This window comes from Phacochoerus africanus, chromosome 16, assembly GCF_016906955.1.
Source record: "Phacochoerus africanus isolate WHEZ1 chromosome 16, ROS_Pafr_v1, whole genome shotgun sequence".
Taxonomy (NCBI): domain Eukaryota; kingdom Metazoa; phylum Chordata; class Mammalia; order Artiodactyla; family Suidae; genus Phacochoerus; species Phacochoerus africanus.
In genome coordinates, this window is record NC_062559.1 from 19,564,037 (window position 1) to 19,584,467 (window position 20,431).

Here is a 20,431-nt window from a genome sequence, read left to right on the forward strand (position 1 = left end):
CTGTAGCATATGGAAGTTCCAGGCTAGGGGTTGAATTGTAGCTGCAGCTGCCAGCTACACCACAGCCACAGCAATGCAGGATCTGAGCCGAGTCTGCTGTCTACATCACAGATCATGGCAATGCCAGATCCTTAACCCACTGAGTGAGGCCAGGGAGCAAACCCACTTCCCATGGATACTAGTTGGGTTTGTAACCCGCTGAGCCACAATGAGGAATCCCCTGATAGGAGTTCATTGATTAGATATGATACCATGATGGTTGGATATGGTATTCTGTGAATCCATGAATGATAATGTTCACAGAAGTATTACAAGCAGGGAAGACAAATCTATATCCAGAATGAGTCTATTCCTGTGAGGACCAATCTCTGCTTCCTTCATGATAGAAGTCCAATGTAATCAACGAACCTGCTCCCCATGGGGAGTGGTGCCACTGGGGACTCGGTGTTGGTCTCTGCTGTTGACAAAGTAGACAGTAGTAGTGTTTACCAGTTGATAAGTAGAAATCCATGTTGATCCCATGTTTAGCCTCTGTCCCTGCTACTGTGACCACATTGTTTATGAGCCCATTGAGCAAGCACTTGGTGCCTAGGAAAGAGGGTGACATCATAGAGTTTGTCATTTTGTCCATCTCTTACTGGGAGGTTCCTTTATAGCGGATGCCTTTTGGTGAGTATTCACACAGGACAGAAACATCTTCACAATCTGTGCCCATTTATATATCATCCTTGTACCTCTTCCTCAGACTTCTTTGTCACCAATCTTTCAATCCTGTTTCTTCCAAATCCCTGATCATCCATCCAAATGATTAGCAAAGTTCATGAATAAGTAGAGGTCCATATTTCTGGTTATCATTCACTCCAGACAGGGTGGAGACCCATATATACTGCTTGAAGTTATGCCTGCTAGGAGGATTTTCCTTCACTGGCCTTCATTATAGCCCCTAAGTGGGCTTGTTATGCTGCAGCTGTCCACCTTGAGGTGATACCAGCGTATTGTGCAGATCCATCTATAATCCAAAACTGAGTTTGTTCTTTAGTTATCTGGTGGTAAGGAACACCCCAGGAGGCTATAGGCATGGAATCGGTGCAAGAAGAGATAGTGTCAAAGGAATCTAGCCACCTACTTGTACAAATTTCTTATACCTCCAGACCTTCTTGTACCTTAGTCTTCTTATGCATCATTTCCATTTGATGTACTTCAGTCTTCTTATGCATTTCTTGTACCTTAGCCGTCATCTTTTTTTTTTTTTTGTCTTTTGTGTCTTTTGTCCTTTTTTAGGGCCGCACCTGCGGCATATGGAGGTTCCCAGGCTAGAGGTCTAATTGGAGCTGTTGCTGCCAGCCTACGCCAGAGCCATAGCAACACTAGATTCTAGCCGCATCTGCAACCCACACCACAGCTCATGGCAACGCTGGATTCTTAACCCACTGAGCAAGGCCAGGGATCAAACCTGCAACCTCATGGTTCTTAGTCGGATTCGTTTCCACTGCACCACAACGGGAACGCCTCAGTCTTCTTATGCATCATTTCCGTTTGATGACATGTTGCTTCTCTACATGTCCAACCTTATGGCTAGGTAGTTCAGACAATATGCAGTTCATAATGAGAATCTCAGGTCACATGATCATCTAATATCTATGGTTAGGCCAACCAAGGCCCAATAGCAAGCCAGAAGTTGCTTCTCAAAAGGAAAATAGTTACCTGTAGAAGAGGATATAAGTTTGTTCTAAAATTTTAGATATTTGCACTGTGATATTCCTATTGGTACTTCCCAGAGGCTCCATATATTCATTAAACCCAGAATCTCAAGGAAGTACACATGTATCAGTGAGTTTGGTCAGTCTGGTGTTATATTCCAGCCTTCTTTGATCTGACACCTTTAGAATACACTCTAGTGTGTTTCCCAGGTTTCTTCAGGTATATATTAGCAAAGTTTAACAGTTTTCTTGGTATATAACTTATTTTCTCTTGTGTGTACCTGTCTCTCTAGAACATGCTGAGATTTGACCATAGTTATGGCTGGTAGAGGGGATGGTTGTGCTAGGTATTGAAGAGAATGGTCATCCTCTTTCAAGGCATCTGTCTCAGGGCTTTCAAGCTGAGGAAGGCTAGAGTGAGATATTGGAAACCGGGCTACTACTACTGGTAAGGGAGACTCAGAGTGACTTAGGGTTTCAGGATTTTCAGTTTCATTAGGGTCCAACCAGATGTCTCTATTCCAGGCTTCAGAAGTCCATTCTTTTTTTTTTTTTTTTTTATTAGTGTGTAGTTGATTTACAATATTGTACCAATTCTGCTGTACAGCAAAGTGACCCAGTCATACATATATACACATTGCCTTTCTTACATTATCTTCTATAATGGTCTATCCCAAGAGACTAGATATAGTTCCCTGTGCTGTTCAGTAAGACCTCATTGCTTATCCATTCTAAATGTAAATTATAATGGAGTTGCATCTACTCACCCCAGACTCCCAATCCATCCCACTCCCCCTCTTCTCCCCCTTGACAACCACAAGTCTGTTCTCTTTGTGAGTCTGACTCTGTTTTGTAGATAGGTTCTTTTTTTTAGATTCCACATGTAACTGATATTGTATGATATTTGTCTTTCTGTTTCTGGCTTATTTCACTTAGTATAAGAATCTCTCCTTGCATCCAGAAGTCAATTCTTTACTCAATTTCCGAACTTTCACATGAGAAACTTGGTGAGACTGTAAATTCAGCTGTTGTTTGTAATTTAGCAAGCCACACAATTAAATTTTGTATATGAGTTTCAGCAGAATAGCCCTGCAGCTGAAAAAAAAATAAGAGCTTCATTTAGAGCTGTCATGGAAACTAAAGTTCTCAGACTGTGACTTGAGCTGAGTTAATAAACCGGAGCTTGTCATTTTCTTTTTGTAAGCACTCAAATGAACTCAAAAGAATCCAACAGCCACTACAGTCCTTATAGTTATTATTACTGCCACAGTGGTCAAGTGCAGTAGTAGCCACTTGGACTTGACTTAGTGCTTCATCATAATTGACAACAGGTAATAGCTTGATTTATCATCATGAAATCTGAAAAATCTATCCTTGTGGTACTTAAAAAGGCCTATAATTCTGGAATGTAACTTGTCATGTATCCTTGAGGATGAAACTAGTCCACAATTGCCAAGAAAAATAAGTATTTGGCTGTAATAGCAGATACTAAAGGCTTCTTAGAACCTTTTGCATTCACTTCCCACATGTTCTCTCTAATGGTTCTATTTTATCTTATTTTCTTATCAGTATTACACTTCTGTGGACTATTCAAATGGACTCATTCCTAAATATACTGTCTTAAATTTTTTTTTTTTCTTTTTAGGGCTGCATCTATGACATATGGCATATGGAAGTTCCCAGGTTAGGGATCTAATCAGAGCTGCAGCTGTGGCCTATACCACAGCTCACGACAATGCCATATCCTTAACCCACTGAGCGAGGCCAGGGATCGAACCTGCTTCTTCATGGATCCTTAAATTATTTATTTATTTATTTATTTATTTATTTATTTATTTATTTATTTATTGTCCTTTTTAGGGCCTTACCTGTGGCATATGGAGGTTCCCAGGCTAGGGGTCTAATTGGAGCCATAGCTGCTGGCCTATGCCAGAGATGCAGCAACTCCAAGTCTGAGTTGCATCTTCTACCTACACCATAGCTCACAGCAACGCTGGATCCTTAACCCACTAAGTGAGGTCAGGGATTGAACTCACAACCTTATGGTTCTTAGTCAGATTCGTTTCTGCTGCGTCACGATGGGAACTCCTAAAATTTTCTTAATATTGTTCTTCTTACTCTCGAACTGAGCCTGGCTAGTTCTCCCTTCATTTATTCTCCATTTTGTTAATTCACGATCAATTATTATTTATCTCTGGTGTATTTTTGCTGGCGAGTTCTTCTGGCGTTTATCTTAGGTTTTGAGGTCTTAACTTTAAGAGACCGTTTTTAATAATATAGTTCTCAAAGAGAAGCTTTATGGTGAGTTTTTTATTTAATTAACAGGATTTCTTCTCTTCAGAGCAATGAGTTTTAGATGTAGAATTTTCCCAAAATTCTGTCATTAAGTTTGAGTCAGGAGTTAGAATGTATAATGAAATCCTTCCATTTGTAAACATGATGCCTTATTAAAATTGAAATGTCATTAGGAAGCATAAAGGCCAACCAGTTGAGAGATGAGTTTACATCAGAAGAGTGTTAAAGATTCAGGTATGTGTGGGTGTGGGTGTGGGTGTGTGGTTGCTGTGAACTTAACTTGAATAATTTCTTTTTCTCTTCCTTCATTTCAGCTTAATTCAGTTAATTAATAAGTGTAATTATTATTGCCTGATACTGCAAACATAGGGGGAACATGGCTACTTGGAAGTACAGTTGTCATCATTTAGATCATTACGGGATTATATACCACACTCCCGTGCCTTCTAAACACCATGGCAATTATGATGTTTCTTTCTTTCTTTTTTTGCTATTTTATGGCCGCACTCGCAGCACATGGAGTTTCCCAGGCTAGGGTCGAATTGGAGCTGTAGCCACTGGCCTACGCCACAGCCACAGCAATGTGGGGTCCAAGCCGTGTCTTCTACCTATACCACAGCTTACGGCAACTGCGGATGCTTAACCCACTGATTGAGGGCTTGGACTGAACCTGCATCCTCATGGATCCTAGTCGGGTTTGTTAACCACGGAGCCATGAAGGGAGCTCCAGCAATTATGATATTTCTAACGTGATTGCAAAAGTCATTTTTAAATATCCTCATGGAGACTGTTGGATTCGTTTCTGCTGCACCACAACGGGAACTCCCTTACCTATACAGTTTTAGAGGAGAATAAATAAATTAAGAGTGATGATGAAACTGGCACTTAAAAAGCACTTTTAGCTATTAGCTGTTTTGTTATCCTTCTTGTTATTATGCCTGTAAGGTGATTGTAATAATGGTTTAAATATAAAGATTGACACTTTGTTGTAACCTTTTTTCTTCTTTTCAGATGACTTGTGTAGAAAAAGCAGGAACAGATGAGAAAATGCTTATGAAGGTCTTTCGCTGTTTGGGAAGCTGGTTTAACTTGGGAGTTTTGGACAGTAACTTCATGGCTAACAATAAGTTACTGGCACTCCTTTTTGAGGTTTTGGTAAGTAAATGGTTTTGTTTTTTTCTGCTATGTAGTTACTTATAGTAATTGCCCTTCCAGGGTATGAGTGTTTTCTGGATTTCACATAATGGCTCGGTGGTAATGAACCTGACTAGTATCTGCAAGGATGCGCATTTGATCCCTGGTCTCGCTCAGTGGGGTGAGGATCCCAAGTTGCTCTGATTGTAGTGTAGGCTGGCAGCTATAGCTCTGATTCAACCCCTAGCCTGGGAACTTCCATATGCCTTGGTACAGCCCTAAAAAGACCAAAAAAAAAGAAGTGTTTTCCCTTTATTACCAAGTACCACATTAAGGTATTAGTTTTAATACTCACAATAATAGACTGTAGTTAGGTTTAAGAGGAAAGGAGTCTTATGTGTAGATCAGTAATTTAAATATTAAAAATTCAAGTAATAAAAAAATTCTTTAAACATAGTTTTCAAAATCCTAGCCATAGCAGTCAGAGAAGTAAAAGAAATTGAGGGAATCCAAATTGAAAAAGAAGTAAAACTGACACTGTTTGCAGATGACATGATACTATACAAAGAAAATCGTAAAGATGCTACCAGGAAACTTAAATATATTCATTTATCAGTGAGTTCAGTAAAGTTCCATGTTACAAAATTAGTACACAGAGGGCTGTTGCATTTCTATACATTAACAACAAAAGATCAGAAAGAGAAACTAAGGAAACAGTCCCATTTACCATCGCATCAAAATAACAAAATACCTAGGAATAAACCTACCTAAGCAGGCGAAAGATCTATACTCTGAAAACTATAAAACATTGATGAAATAAATTGAAGATGACATAAACAGCTGGCAAGATACAACATGTTCTTGAATTGGAAGAAACAATATTGTTAAAATATACTACTCAAGGCAGTCTATAGATTTAGTGCAATTTCTATCAAATTACCAACAGCATTTCTCTCAGAACTGGAAGAAAAAACTACAATTTGTGAGGAAACAGGAAAGAACTCGAATAGCCAAAGCAATCTTGAGAAAGAAAAATGGAGCTGGAAGAATCAGGCTCCCTGACTTTAGACTACACTACAAGGCTGCAGTCATCAAAACAATATGGTACTGGCAGAGAAACAGAGATATAGATCAATGGAAAAGGAAAAAAAAGCCCAGAAATAAACCCATACAACTAATGATCAATTAATGTACAACAAAGGAGGCAAGAATATACAGTGGAGAAAAGACAGTCTCTTCAATAAGTGGTGCTGGGAAAACTGAAAAGCTACCTGTAAACGAATTAAATTAGAACATTCTCTTAACACCATACACAAAATGAACTCAAAATGGATTAAAGAGCTAAACATAAGATACTATAAAATTCCTAGAGGAGTTCCCTTCATGGCTGAGCAGTTAACAAACCTGACTAGTATCCATGAGGATACAGGTTTGATCCCTGGCCTCACTCAGTAGGTTAAGGATCCACAGTTGCCATAAGCTGTGGTATAGGTTGCAGAGGCGGCTTGGATCTGGTGTGGCTGTGGCATAAGCCAGCAGTTACAGCTCCGATTAGACCCCTAGCCTGGGAACCTCCATATGCCGCGGGTATGGCCCTAAAAAAGAAAAAAAATTCCTAGAGGAAAACATAGGTAAAAACACTATGACATAAGTTATGGCAGTATCTTTTTGGATCTTGCTCATAGAGTAGTGGAAATAAAAACAGAAATAAACAAATGGAACCTAATTAAAGTCAAAAGCTTTTGCACAGCAAAGGAAACCATAAACAAAACAAACTTCAGAATGGGAGAAGATATTTGCAAACAATGCCACCAACAAGGGATTAATCTTCAGAATGTAGAAACAACTCATAAGCTCAATATCAAAAAAGCGAACAACCCAATAAAAGAAAATATGCAGAAGATCTAAATAGACATTTCTCCAAAGAAGAAATATAGATGGTCAATAGACACATGAAAATGTGCTCCACATTGCTAATTATTAGAGAAATGCAAATCAAAAACTGATGAGCTATCATCTCACTCCAGTCAGAATGAAGGTCATCAAAAAACCTATAAATAGGAGTTCCTGTTTGGCTCATCAGATTAGCCACCAGGCTAGTATCCATGAGGATGTGGGTTTGATCCCTGGCTTTGCTCATTGGATCCGGCATTGCCTCAGGCTGCAGCATAGGTCTCAGATGGGGCTTGGATCTGGCATGGCTGTGGTGTAGGCCATCAGCTGTAGCTCTGATTTGACCTCTAGTCTGGGAACTTCTGTTTCCTGCAGGTGTGGCCCTTAAAAAAAAAAAAAAAAGCCTACAAATAATAAATGCTGGAGAGGGTATGGAAAAAAGGGGAACCCTCCTACACTATTAGTAGGAATGGAAATTGGTACAGCCACCACGGTGAACAGTATGGAGTTTCCTTAAACTAAAAATAGAGTTACCATATAATCCAAGGATCCCACACCTGGACATATATCCAGAGAAAATATAATTCGAAAAGATGACATGCACCACAGTGTTCATTGTAACACTATATTTACAAAAGCTGAGACATAGTAGCAATCTTAAATGTCCAATAACAGATGAATGAATATAAATATATATATATACATATATATATACACACACATATATATATAAAATGAAAAATTACTTGACCGTAGAAAAGTAGGAAGTAATGCCATTTGCAGCAACATGTGTAGACCTAGAGATTATCATACTAAGTGTAGTATAAGCCAGGCAGAGAAAGACAAATATCATATATTGCTTAAATGTGGAATCTTAAAAAAAAATACAAATGAACTTATTTACAAAGCAGAAATAGACCCCCAGACAGAAAGCAAATTTATGGTTACCCAAGGGGAAAGGCGCTGGGGTAGGGATAAGTTAAGAGGTTGGGATTTTTTTTTTTTTTTTTGTCTTTTTAGGGCTGAACCCACAGCATATGGAGGTTGCCAGGCTAGGGGTCGAATCGGAGGTGTAGCCGCTGGCCTACACCACAGCAACACCAGATCTGAGCCTCATCTGCTACCTACACCACAACTCATGGCAATGCCAGATCTTTAACCCACTGAGCAAGGCCAGGGATGCACCTCTGTCCTCATGAACACTAGTCAGATTTGTTTCCGCTGAGCCAGGACAGGAACTCCCAAGAGGTTGGGATTAACATATACCTACTACTACTACTGTATAAAATAGGTAACCAGCAAGGCCTACTGTATAGCACAAGGAACTATACTCAGTGTTTTGCAATAACCTGTAAGGGAAAAGAATCTGAAAAAAAATATATATGTATCAGTCACTGTGCTGTATACCTGAAACTAACACAACATTGTAAATCAACCATACTTCAATTTAAAAAAAGAAGAAAAAACCAAAACCAGAATCAAGTAACATTAAGTTTATAATCTGTATATATTTTTAAAAAGTCACTTTTTTTCCCTTATTTTATTTATTTATTTGGTCATGTCTGTGGCTGACCTGGACCAGAGATTGAATCTGAGCTGCAGCTGTGACCTACACCACAGCTGCAGCAACACAGGATCCTTAACATATTGTGCTGGGGCAGGTATCAAACTTGTGCCACTGCAGAGGCAACAGTGGATCCTCAGCCCATTGCACCACAACAGGAACTCCTTCCCTTTTTAAAAAGAAATTTTTTATTTCAGTTGATTTACAATGTTCCATCAATTTCTGCTGTACAGTAGAGTGACCCAGTCATTCACACACACACACATATATACACGTATATATATGTATATATGCACACTCTTCTTACATTATCTTCCATCATGTTCTATCACAAGTGATTGGATATAGTTCCCTGTGCTGTATAGCAGGACCTCATTGCTTATCCATTCTAAATGTAATGGTGTCCATGTGTTAACCCTAAACTCTCATCCCATTCCCTCCCCTCTCCCCCTTGGCAACCACAAGTCTGCCCTACATGTCTGTTTGGTTTATCTGTGCCATATTTTAGGTTCCACATATAAGTGATATTATGTAGTATTTGTCTTTCTGTTTCTGACTTCACTTAGCATGAGAATCTCTAGTTTCATCCATGTTGCTGCAAATGGCATTTTCTTTTTTATGGCTGGGTAGTATTCCATTGTGTATATGTACCATATCTTAATCCATTCATCTGTTGATGGTCATTTAGGTTGTTTCCATGTCTTCGCTATTGTGAATAATGCTGAAATGAACATAGGGGTACATGTAGCTTTCTGAATGAAAGGTTTGTATGGACATATGCCCAGGAGTGGGATTGCTGGATCATATGGCAGTTCTATATTTAGTTTTCTGAGGTACCTCTGTACTATTTTGCATAGTGGTTGTACCAATTTACAGTCCCACCAACAATGCAGGAGAGTTCCCTTTTCTCCACACCCTCTCCAGCATTTGTTATTTGTAGTCTTATTAATGATAGCCATTCTGACCCATGTAAGGTTAGTTACCTCATTGTAGTTTTGGTTTGCATTTCTCTAATAATTAGTGATGTTGAGCTTTTTTTCATGTGCCTGTTGGCCTTCCATATTTCTTTAGAGAAATGTCTTTTTAGGTCTTCTGCCTGTTTTTCAGTTGAGTTGTTTTGTGTTTTTTCGCTGTGAGTTGTTTGTATATTTTGGAGATTAAGCCCTTGTCGTTTGCATCATTTACAACTATTTTCTCTCATTCCTTAAGTTGTCTGTTTTTTTGATGGTTTCTGTTACTGTGCAAGAGCTTCTAAGTTTGGTTTTGTTTTTATATCTGTTGCCTGGAGAGACTGACCTAAGAAAACATTTGTACAGTTGAGGTCAGAGAATGTTTTGCCTATATTCTCTTCTAGGAGTTTTATGGTATTTTGTTTATAAGCCATTTTGAGTTTATTTTTGTGCATGATGCGAGAGTGTTCTGATTTCATTGATATACATGCAGCTGTCCAGTTTTCCCAATACCACTTGCTGAAAAGACAGTCTTTTCCCACTTTTTATTCTTGCCTCATTTGTTGAAGATTATTTGACCATAGGTGTCTGGGTTTATATCTGGGCTCTCTGTTCCGTTCCATTCGTCTGTATGTCTGTTTTTGTACAAGTAATAACACTGTCTTGATTACGGTAGTTTTGTAATATTGGTTTTGAAGTCTGGGAGAGTTATGCCTCATGGTGTTTTTTTCCCCCCTCAGGATTGCTTAGGTAATTCTTGGTGTTTTATGGTTCCATATAAATTTTTGCATTCATTGTTCTAGTTCTGTGAAAATGTTATTGGTAATTTGATAGGAATTACATTGAATCTGTAGATTTCTTTTGGGTAGTATGGCCATTTTAATGATATTAATTCTTCCAATCCAGGAGCATGGAATATCTTTCCATTTCTTTGAGTCCTCTTTAATTTCCTTGAATAATGCTTTATAGTTCTCAGCATGTAAGTCTCTCACCTCCTTGATTAGGTTTATTCCTAGGTATTTAATTTTTGAGGGTGCGATTTTAAAAGGTATTATATTTTTATATTTCTTTTCTAGTATTTCCTTGTTGGTATACAAATGCGACCAATTTCTGAATGTTAATATTGTATCCTGCTACTTTGCTGAATTCGTTGATCAGTTCCAGTAGTTTTTATGTGGAGTCCTTAGGATTTTCTAAATATAGTATCATGTCATCCACATAGAGTGACAGTTTATACCTCTTCTCTTCCAATTTGGATACCTTTTATTTCTTTTGTCTGTCTTATTGCTGTGGCAAGACTTCCAATACTATGTTAAATAAAAGTGGTGAGAAGTGGGCATTCTTCTTCCAGATTTTAGTGGGAAAGCTTTCAGCTTTTCTCTCTTGAGTATTATATTGACTGTGATTTTGTCATAAATGGCTTTGATTATGTTATGTTCCCTCTGTACCCACTTTGGTAAGAGTTTTTGTCACGAATGGATGTTGGATTTTGTCAAATGCTTTTTGTCTATCGAGATAATAGACTTTTTTTGACTTTTGTTATGTGGTATATGACATTGATTGATTTGCATGTTAAACCATCCTTGTGAACTTGGTGCATACCACTTGGTTGTGGTGTATGATCTTTTTTATGTGTTTGTGGATTCAGTTGGCTAAAATTCTGTTGAGAATTTTTATGTCCATAATTCATCAAAGATATCAGCCTGTAATTTTCTTTTTTGGGAGTATCTTTGTCTGGTTATGGTATTAGGGTGATGGTGGCGTCATAGAATGTCTTTGGGAGTGTTTTTTCTTCAACTTTTTATTTTGTCTTTTCTAGGGCTGCACCCAGGGCATATGGGGGTTCCCAGGCTAGGGGGCTACAGCTGCCAGCCTACACCACAGCTCACAGCAACACTGGATCCTTAACCCACTGGGCAAGGTCAGGGATTGAACCTGCAACCTCGTGGTTCCTAGTCGGATTCGTTTCCATCTGCGCCACGATGGGAACTCCCTGATTTCCTCTCTGATCTTTATGATTTCCTTCCTTATACTGAATTTAGGTTTTGTTTGTTCTTCTTTCTCCAGTTCTTTTAGGTGGTGGGCTAAGTTGTTGACTTGAGATTTTTCTTCTTTTTTGAGAAAGGCCTGTATCTCTATGAACTTCCCTCTAAGAATTGCTTTTGTGATATCTCATAGATTTTGAATGGTTGTGTTTTCATTGTCCTTTGTCTTGAGGTATTTTTGTTTCCCTTTTGATTTACTCACTGACACATTGGTTTTTTAGTATCATGTTGTTTAATCTCCACATAATCAGTTTTTTCCTTATTTCTTTTCCTGTTGTTTATTACTAGTTTCATTCCATTGTGGTCATAGAAGATGCTTGAAATAATTTCTGTACTCTTAAATTTGTTGAGGTTAGTTTTGTGCCCCAGTATGTAGTCAGTCCTTGAGAATGTTCCATGTGCACTTGAAAAGAATGTATTTTTTTATATATAATCCTGAAAATATCAATTAATTCTGTTCTATTGTGTCGTTTATGATCTCTGTTGTCTTACTAATTTTCTATCTAGAGGATCTGTGCATTGATCCTATTATTATTGTATTTCCATTTATTTATCCTTCTATATCTGTTAGTGTTTATTTTATGTATTTGGGTGCTTCTGTGTTGGGGCATTTATATTGCCGAGTGTAATATCCTCGTCTTGAATTGATCCTTTTATCATTAAATAGTGTCCTTCTTTGTCTTTATGTATGGCCTTTGTTTTAAAGTCTATTTTGTTTGGTATGACTACTGCAACTCCTTTTCTTTCATTTCCATTTGCATGAAATATCTTTGTCCCCTCACTTTCATTATGTCCTTTGCCCTAAAGTAAGTCTCTTGTAGACAGCATATGGTAGGCTCTTGTTATTTTATTCAGTCTGTCACTGTGTCTTTCAATTGGAGCATTCCTTCCTTATTTTAAAAGTGTTAAGTTGTGTGTTTTCAATAATGGCCATTGGGTCTTTGAGACAATTACAGATTGGGATATTATCTTTGTAGTTGTTATAGTTTACTTAAACATCAGAGTATATATAGGATGGATTTTGGATTTTCTCAGATTAATAGAATAAGAATTTTTTTATGTATTTGTACATTTCTTTCTTAAACTTTAAAAGTAATAGTGCCTAGTAATACATTTCTTTGGGTAGGTAAGATCGAGTGCTTAGAATAGGCTATTTTTTATAACAAGAAGCAGCAATATTTCAAGCACAGTATTAAACTGATCTTTGGAGGTGGGAGTGACTTTGTCTCTTTCTCCCTAATGGTTTTCCTGCCTTGGGCACTTAGTATGGAAACTATGTACTGGTTATATACTGGTGCACTATTATTTAGAAGATAACAGCATGATACTAGATTGATATCATTGTGAATTAAAGAAAGAAGGAGGGAGTTCTCTTGTGGAGCAGTAGGTTAAGGATCCAGTATTGTCACTGCAGTGGATTGTGTTGCTGCTGTGGTGTGGATTTGATCCTCAGGACTTGAACTGCGACAGGAACTTGCACATGGTGCAGGTGTGGCCAAAAAGAAAAGGAAAACACATTCTTCAAGGAGACATTTTTGGCAGTCTACTGTTGTTAGTGTATTTCTGCTGTTGTTCTCGCATCAGAAGCTAAAATTCAAAGTTCCCGTTGTGGCTTGGTGGAAACGAATCTGACCAGTATCCATGAGGATGCAGGTTCGATCCTTGGCCTCACTCAGTGGGTTAAGGATCCAGCATTGCCGTGAGCTGTGGTGCTCGGTGGTGCTAGGTTGCAGATGCAGCTCAGATCGTGTGTTGCTGTGGTTGTGGTGTAGGCCAACAGCTACAGCTCCGATTCAGCCCCTAGCCTGGGAACTTCCATATGCTAAGGGTATGGCCCTAAAAAGGCTAAAAAAAAAAAAAAAAGAAGTTAAAATTCAGAAAAGTTAGAATGCTAATAATGCTTTTTTTGCTAGTCATTTTCTTTGTCTCCATGTCTATCGATGCTGTACCTCAATAATGGTAATCTTGGTTCTCATCTCACCAAGTTGTGTGTAAAGCCATCAGTGTTAAAAATTCAAGTCCCACTTTTGTTTAAAAAGTTTATAATATAATTACATATGCATAGAGGACGATCTAGGATGAACCTCAAACTTAAAACAGTGGCAACTCCTGTGGACTGAGATTAAGGTTAGTGTGCCAGAATTTTTTATATATATATATATTTTTTTTCTTCTTTTTCTTTTTACAGCTACACCTGTGGCATGTAGAAGTTCTTGGGCTATAGTTGACTCCAAGCCACATCCGTGACCTACATACACCACAGCTAGGGCAACCCTGATCCTTTAACCCACTGCACTGTGCCAGGGATCGAACTTGAATCCTCACAGAGACAACGTCTGATTCTTAACCCACTGAGCCACAACAGGACCTCCCTATATATAGTTTTTATTTTTTTTTAACTTTTTCAAAATTATTATTAAAGTGTAGTTGATTGATAGTGTACCAGGATTATATTATCTTCTCTATTAATCCAGTGTCAGGACCAGTCCTCTGCCACGTAAGAGTGAGTCTGGGTCACATATATTCTTACTTGACATTCATTCGGTGGTTCAAAATCATGCCATATTTTAATTTGCTTTATGCTTGGACCATCACCTTATTATATAGCTTTTTTTTCCTTTTTTTAATTTTTGCTTTTTGTTTTTATTTTTTGCTTTTTAGGGCCACACCTGAGGCATATGGAGGCATGTGGACCCCAGGCTAGGGGTCCAATTGGAGCTATAGCTCCTGGCCTATACCACAGCTACAGCAACACCAGATCCAAGCTGTACCTGTGACCTACACCACAGCTCATGGCAATGCTGGATCCTTTAACCCACTGAGTGGGGCCAGGGATCAAAACTGCAACCTCATGGTTCCTAGTTGGATTCGTTTCTGCTGTGCCACGAAGGGAACTCCTAAAAATATTTTTTAAATAGTACCTGATATATGCAAAAGAATAATTTGAGGAGTTTTCATAATGGCTCATTGGGTTAAGAGCCTGACATAGTCTCCATGAGGATACGGATTAGATTCTGGCCTTGCTCAGTGGGTTGTTCTGCTTGTTGGCCACATGTAGAACTTCCCGGGCCAGACCCGAACCACAGCAGTGACAACACTGGCTCCTTAACTACTGAACCACCACTCAATCTAAGAATAACCTGAAGAGTTTTTTGTGTCTTTGTGTTCTCCCAACCCTGCTCTTATAGCCTTTTTCCCCCTGGAGATTCTGAATGTCCTTGGTTTATTGTTCACAAAAGATTGATGTATCTTTACTAAATTTATACAGTCTCTCAACTGTATTCTCCTAAATGGAAACCCAAAAGTCTTCTTTCCTTGAACCTTCTTATCTACTCTAATTTGTATTGGTTGCTCTTTTGATCCGTGCCCGTTGTCATCCTGACTTCTCTTTACTCTGCTTCTGGATTGGATTAACTTACTTTGTTTTGTTTTGCTTTATGGCTGCACATATTGCATATGGATGTTCCTGGGCCAGGGAAGCTAAGCTGCAATCTATGCTGCAGCAGTGGCAATGCCAGATCTTTTAATTCACTGCTCAAGGTCAAGGATTGAACCTTTGCCACCACAGCAACCCAAACCGTTGCAGTTGGATTCTTAACCCACTGCACCACGTGGATTAACTGTGGATTTTTTTTTTTTTGTCTTTTGTCTTTTTGTTGTTGTTGTTGCTATTTCTTGGGCCGCTCCCGCGACATATGGAGGTTCCCAAGCTAGGGGTCCAATCGGAGCTGTAGCCACCGGCCTACGCCAGGGCCACAGCAACGCGGGATCCGAGCCGAGTCTGCAATCTACACCATAGCTCATGGCAACGCCAGATCGTTAACCCACTGAGCAAGGGTAGGGACCGAACCCGCAACCTCATGGTTCCTAGTCGGATTCGTTAACCACTGCGCCACGACGGACACTCCCTGATTAACTGTTTTTTTGAACCACCTCAAATACCTTCCTCATAAGGATATGTAGGAAATAAATACTGAGCTTTTGTATACTTTTTTTTTTTTTTTGTCTCTTTAGAGCCTCACCCACAGCATATGGAGGTTCCTAGGTTAGGGGTTGAATTGGAGCTGTAGCTGCTGGCCTTTGTCACAACCGTATGATCTGTGCTGTGTCTGCAACCTACACAACAGCTCACAGCAATGTTGGATCCTTAACCCACTGAGCGAGGCCAGGGATGATCCTGTGTCCTCATGGATATTAGTCAGGTTCATTTCCACTGAGCCACAATGGGAACTCCTTGCATATATTATTGAGAAATATTTTTATTTCCTTCTTGATTGATGGTTTACCTAGTTATAGAATTGTAGGTTCAATATTCTTTTTCTTCAGAATTTCCAAGGCCTTGCTTCTTAAATGCTAGCAGGTGTCATTGCTAATGAAAAGATGGAAAACTGGTTTTTGCTCCTTTCTAATTTACCTTCTTTCCTGCCCAGAAGTTTAAGAACCTCTGTTTAATCTTGTTATTCTGAAATGTTATGATGTATTAGAAATGAGTCCTTGATGCTTGTAGGACCGTTTTATTTTATTTAGATAGTACTTGAATATCAGCAAAAAGATGGAAACGGTTTCCATAGACTAAAACAGTGCAGGGAACACACGGCATTCTCTTTGGAGGGACAGGTATGGAAGAAAACATGGATTTTTTTTTTTTTTTGGTCTTTTTGCCTTTTCTAGGGCCGCTCCCGCAGCATATGGAGGTTCCCAGGCTAGGGGTTGAATTGGAGCTGTAGCTGCCGGCCTACACCAGAGCCACAGCAACTTGGGATCCGAGCCGTGTCTGCGACCTACACCACAGCTCACGGCAGCGCCGGATCCTTAACCCACTGAGCAAGGGCAGGGACCAAACCTACAACCTCATGGTTCCTAGTCAGATTGGTTAACCACTGCGCCACGACGGGAACTCCAAAACATGGATTTTAGATGTGATGTGACTGTGATTGAGGTTTAAAAATCTGATGTGCTTGGCATATAGAGAAACAGTCTTAAAAAGGAAGATGGATGAATGTTATCTCATTAAAGGTCATGACCATTAGTTATGCATTTAAACTACGTGTTCAGAAATAGGCTATAATTGCTTTCCTATTACTTGGATTACAGCTTAATGATTATACTTCTTACGTCCTTATTCCTGCTATCTCCTAGCAACAGGATAAGACCTCATCCAACCTACATGAAGCTGCTTCAGACTGTGTGTGCTCAGCTCTCTATGCCATTGAGAATGTGGAAACCAACTTGCCATTAGCCATGCAACTTTTTCAAGGAGTCCTGACATTAGAGACTGCCTATCATATGGCTGTGGCACGTGAAGATTTAGACAAGTGAGTAATTATTAAAGGCAGTAGTTCTGGGTTCACGTATGGTCTGGTATTAAGTCTTGTGGAAGTTCCCAGGTCAGGGATCAAACCCATGCCATAGCAGTACCTGCTGCACCAGAAGGGAACTCCTGTGTCCCCTATTATTATTCATCTATCCTTTGTGATCCTTTGTGACTCTCTAAATGTATATACTGCATCCTCAAGATGCTCGTTATTCTCCTCTGAACTAGGAGTGGCATATTAAATGCAGAGGGAGACATTGTCATCATGAAGAGTAGTAATTTTTTCCCCTTAACAAAGAATTAGAGGAGTTCCCGTCGTGGCTCAGTGGTTAACGAATCCGACTAGGAACCATGAAGTTGTGGTTCGATCCTTGCCCTTGCTCAGTGGGTTAACAATCCGGCGTTGCTGTGAGCTGTGGTGTAGGTCGCAGATGTGGCTCGGATCCCACATTGCTGTGGCTCTGGCGTAGGCTGGTGGCTACAGCTCCGATTAGACCCCTAGCCTGGGAACCTCCATATGCTGCGGGAGCAGCCCAAAGAAATAGCAAAAATAAATAAATAAATAAATAAAATTTTTAAAAAAATTTGTTAAAAAAAATTTAGAGTATGAGCTTTGAAGTATCAAGTGTGATTTGATGGGAATTTTATTCAGATGTTTCAGTAATTGAGAATTTGAACTGATTTATGAGGTGTTTATATGTATAAATGTATTTGATTTAAGGAAAGTGTTTTTTATGGAAATTGTAATACAACATAGCAGATAATCACTACATGTCCTTTAAGCTAAGGATCGTCTTACTTGTTAAGTGTTTCTGTGATTATGTACACATAATATCCAGATTTCTGACTCAGTGTTCTCATTCCTATTTCATTTACAGAGTTCTGAATTACTGCCGTATTTTCACTGAACTATGTGAAACTTTTCTTGAAAAAATTGTTTGTACTCCAGGCCAAGGCCTTGGGGACCTACGAACTCTGGAATTGCTTCTTATCTGTGCAGGACATCCTCAATATGAGGTAGTGTTTGTAGTGTGCTAAAGCCATTGTTTTCCAAGTTATATGTTGCATATTATCTACAGTCCATTGACTCCTGTCCAGGTTTTTTTTTTGAGAAATCATAGTTGTATTTCTAGTAATGTGATATAGTAATTTCCTCTGAATTGGATTTTTTAAAAAAAATTTATATGTGGGCTTCTACATTGAATTATTTTTGTTTTCTTACCTGCTTAGCTGAACTGCCTGTTACAGGAACCTGAAGGAACCTGTTAGAAAGAAAGCTTATTACTTCTCTACTGAGCCCCCTCTCTAGCTTCAGTTATTTTTTAGAGCTTTGTAGTTTAAAAAACAAATATTTACTATACTTTCATAAGTATTAACATCCAAAAATTTTCTCCACATTATGGGTGGGGATGGGAATGAGATTGAAAGGACTTAAAAATTCTTCATTCCAAAATCTCTAAGCCATGCTGCCTCTTTTAAGTTTGCTAGATTAAAAAAATTCCATTGGTGGCCAGTAACACATGAAAAGATGTTCCACATCCTTTATTATTAGAGAAATGCAAATCAAAATTATGATATCACCTCACTCCAGTCAGAATGACAGTCATCAAAAAGTCTACAAATAATAAATGCTGGAGAGGATGTGAAGAAAAAGGAACCTTCCTACACTGTTGGTGGGAATGTAAATTGGTACAGCCACCATGGAAAATACTATGGGGTTCCTTAAAAAACTGAAAATAGGAGTTCCCATTGTGGCTCAGCGGAAGCAAATCTGACTGGCATCCATGGGAATGCAGGTTTGATTTCCTCACTCAGTGGGTTAAGGATCCGACGATCCCATGAGCTGTGGTGTAGGTCGCAGCCGAGGCTTGGATCTGCTATTGCTGTGGCTGTGGTGTAGTCCAGTGGTTACATCTCCAATTTGACCCCTAGCTTGGGAACCTCCATATGCCACAGGTGCAGCCCTAAGAAGACCCAAAAAAAGGCACCTAAAAATAGAGTTACCATCTGATCCAAGGATCCCAAACCTGGGCATATATCCAGAGAAAACTATGATTTCAAAAGATATATGCACCCTAATGTTCACTGTGGCACTATATTTACAGTAGCCAAGATATGGTAGCAATCTGAATGTCCATTGACAGATGAATGAATAAAGAGGATAATGTGTATATATGCAATGAAATATTGCTCAGCCAGAGAAAAGAATGAAGTAAGGCCATTTGCAGCAACATGGGTAGACCTAGTGATTATCATACTAAGTGTAGCATAAGCCAGACAGGGAAAGACAAATACCATATTATCACTTATATGTGGAATCTAAAAAAAAGATACAAGTGGAGTTCCCTGGTGCCAGAGTTTGTTAAGGATCCGGTGTTGTCACTGCCATGGCTTGGGTCTCAGCTATGGCATGGTTAGATCCCTAGCCTGGAAACTTCTGCATGCCAAAGGTGCCACCAAAAATTAAAATAAATTTAAAAACAAAAAATATGCACATGAACTTATTTACAAAATATACAAAGGAACTTCTGCCTTTGTTTCTACAGGCACAGGAGACAAATTTGGTTACCAAAGGGGAAAGAGGGAGAGGGAGGGATAAATTAAGAGCTTGGTAAGATTAATATATACCCACTGCCATGTGTAAAATAGATAACAACAAAGCCTACTGTATAGCACAGGGAACTAAGTATTTCATAATAACCTGTAAGGAAAAATCTAAAAATACATGTGTGTGTGTATAACTGAATTACTTTGCTGTACACCAGAAACTAACACAACCTTGTAAATCAGCTGTACTTCAGTTTAAAAAAACAAAACACAACTCTCCACTTATTAAAGAAGATTTATTTCCTCTTAATAGTGTAAGAAGTGAGAAAGAACTCCCAGGCTGGGTTAGGTCTAGTTAAATAGTTCCCTTTTGGATCCTTTATGGGAAAACGGTGGTAGGGCCCCTCTCAGGGAAGGCCACAGTACTCCTGTGTTTCTCAGTCATTTTCTCTGATCACATAAAAGATGTGTGTCTTTTTGATGAAATCTCATGGGTCTGTCTTGATTTCATTGAAACTCAAAACATTTTTGGGTATAAGTGCAGTACTATCTAATATCATTCCTTTAAACAGTGCCATATGTCAGATAAGTTGTGGTATGTTCAGGTATTTATAGATGGTTTATTTGTTAAGACGTATTTTACTCCCCAAAAGAAAATAAAATGATTTCAGAATTTAAGAAAGAATACTTTTTTTGGTCATGCCTGTGGCATGCAGAAGTTCCTGGGCCAGGCGGGGACTGAACCCAAGTCCAAGCTATAGCCTGAGCCACCGTGGTGACCATGCCGGATCCTTAACCCACTGAGTCACTGGAGAACTCCTAGGAAAAAATACTTTTAAAGAAACTTCCATTTCTGTATCTGTTTCTCTAAATTTAAAATCTAATATACTGCTGGAGAAGTTCTTTCAGTGCTAAATGGAGAATGTAGGGCCAGTCTTCTTAAGTGGAGTTTTAGACCTAACATGGGAAGATAATTTGGGAGGATAATA

At 38.9% G+C, this 20,431-nt stretch overlaps 1 protein-coding gene across 3 annotated transcripts in view; it reads left to right on the forward strand.

Annotated features, from left to right (window-relative positions):
• Positions 1-20,431, forward strand: part of TNPO3 (transportin 3) — a 101,257-nt gene that overhangs the window by 40,085 nt on the left and 40,741 nt on the right. For all 3 annotated transcript variants that reach the window (XM_047762907.1, XM_047762906.1, XM_047762908.1), the window contains 3 exons: positions 5,007-5,150; positions 16,721-16,896; positions 17,774-17,912. In XM_047762907.1, coding sequence (XP_047618863.1) covers positions 5,007-5,150; positions 16,721-16,896; positions 17,774-17,912 — 459 coding nt within the window. The remainder of the gene's footprint in view (positions 1-5,006; positions 5,151-16,720; positions 16,897-17,773; positions 17,913-20,431) is intronic.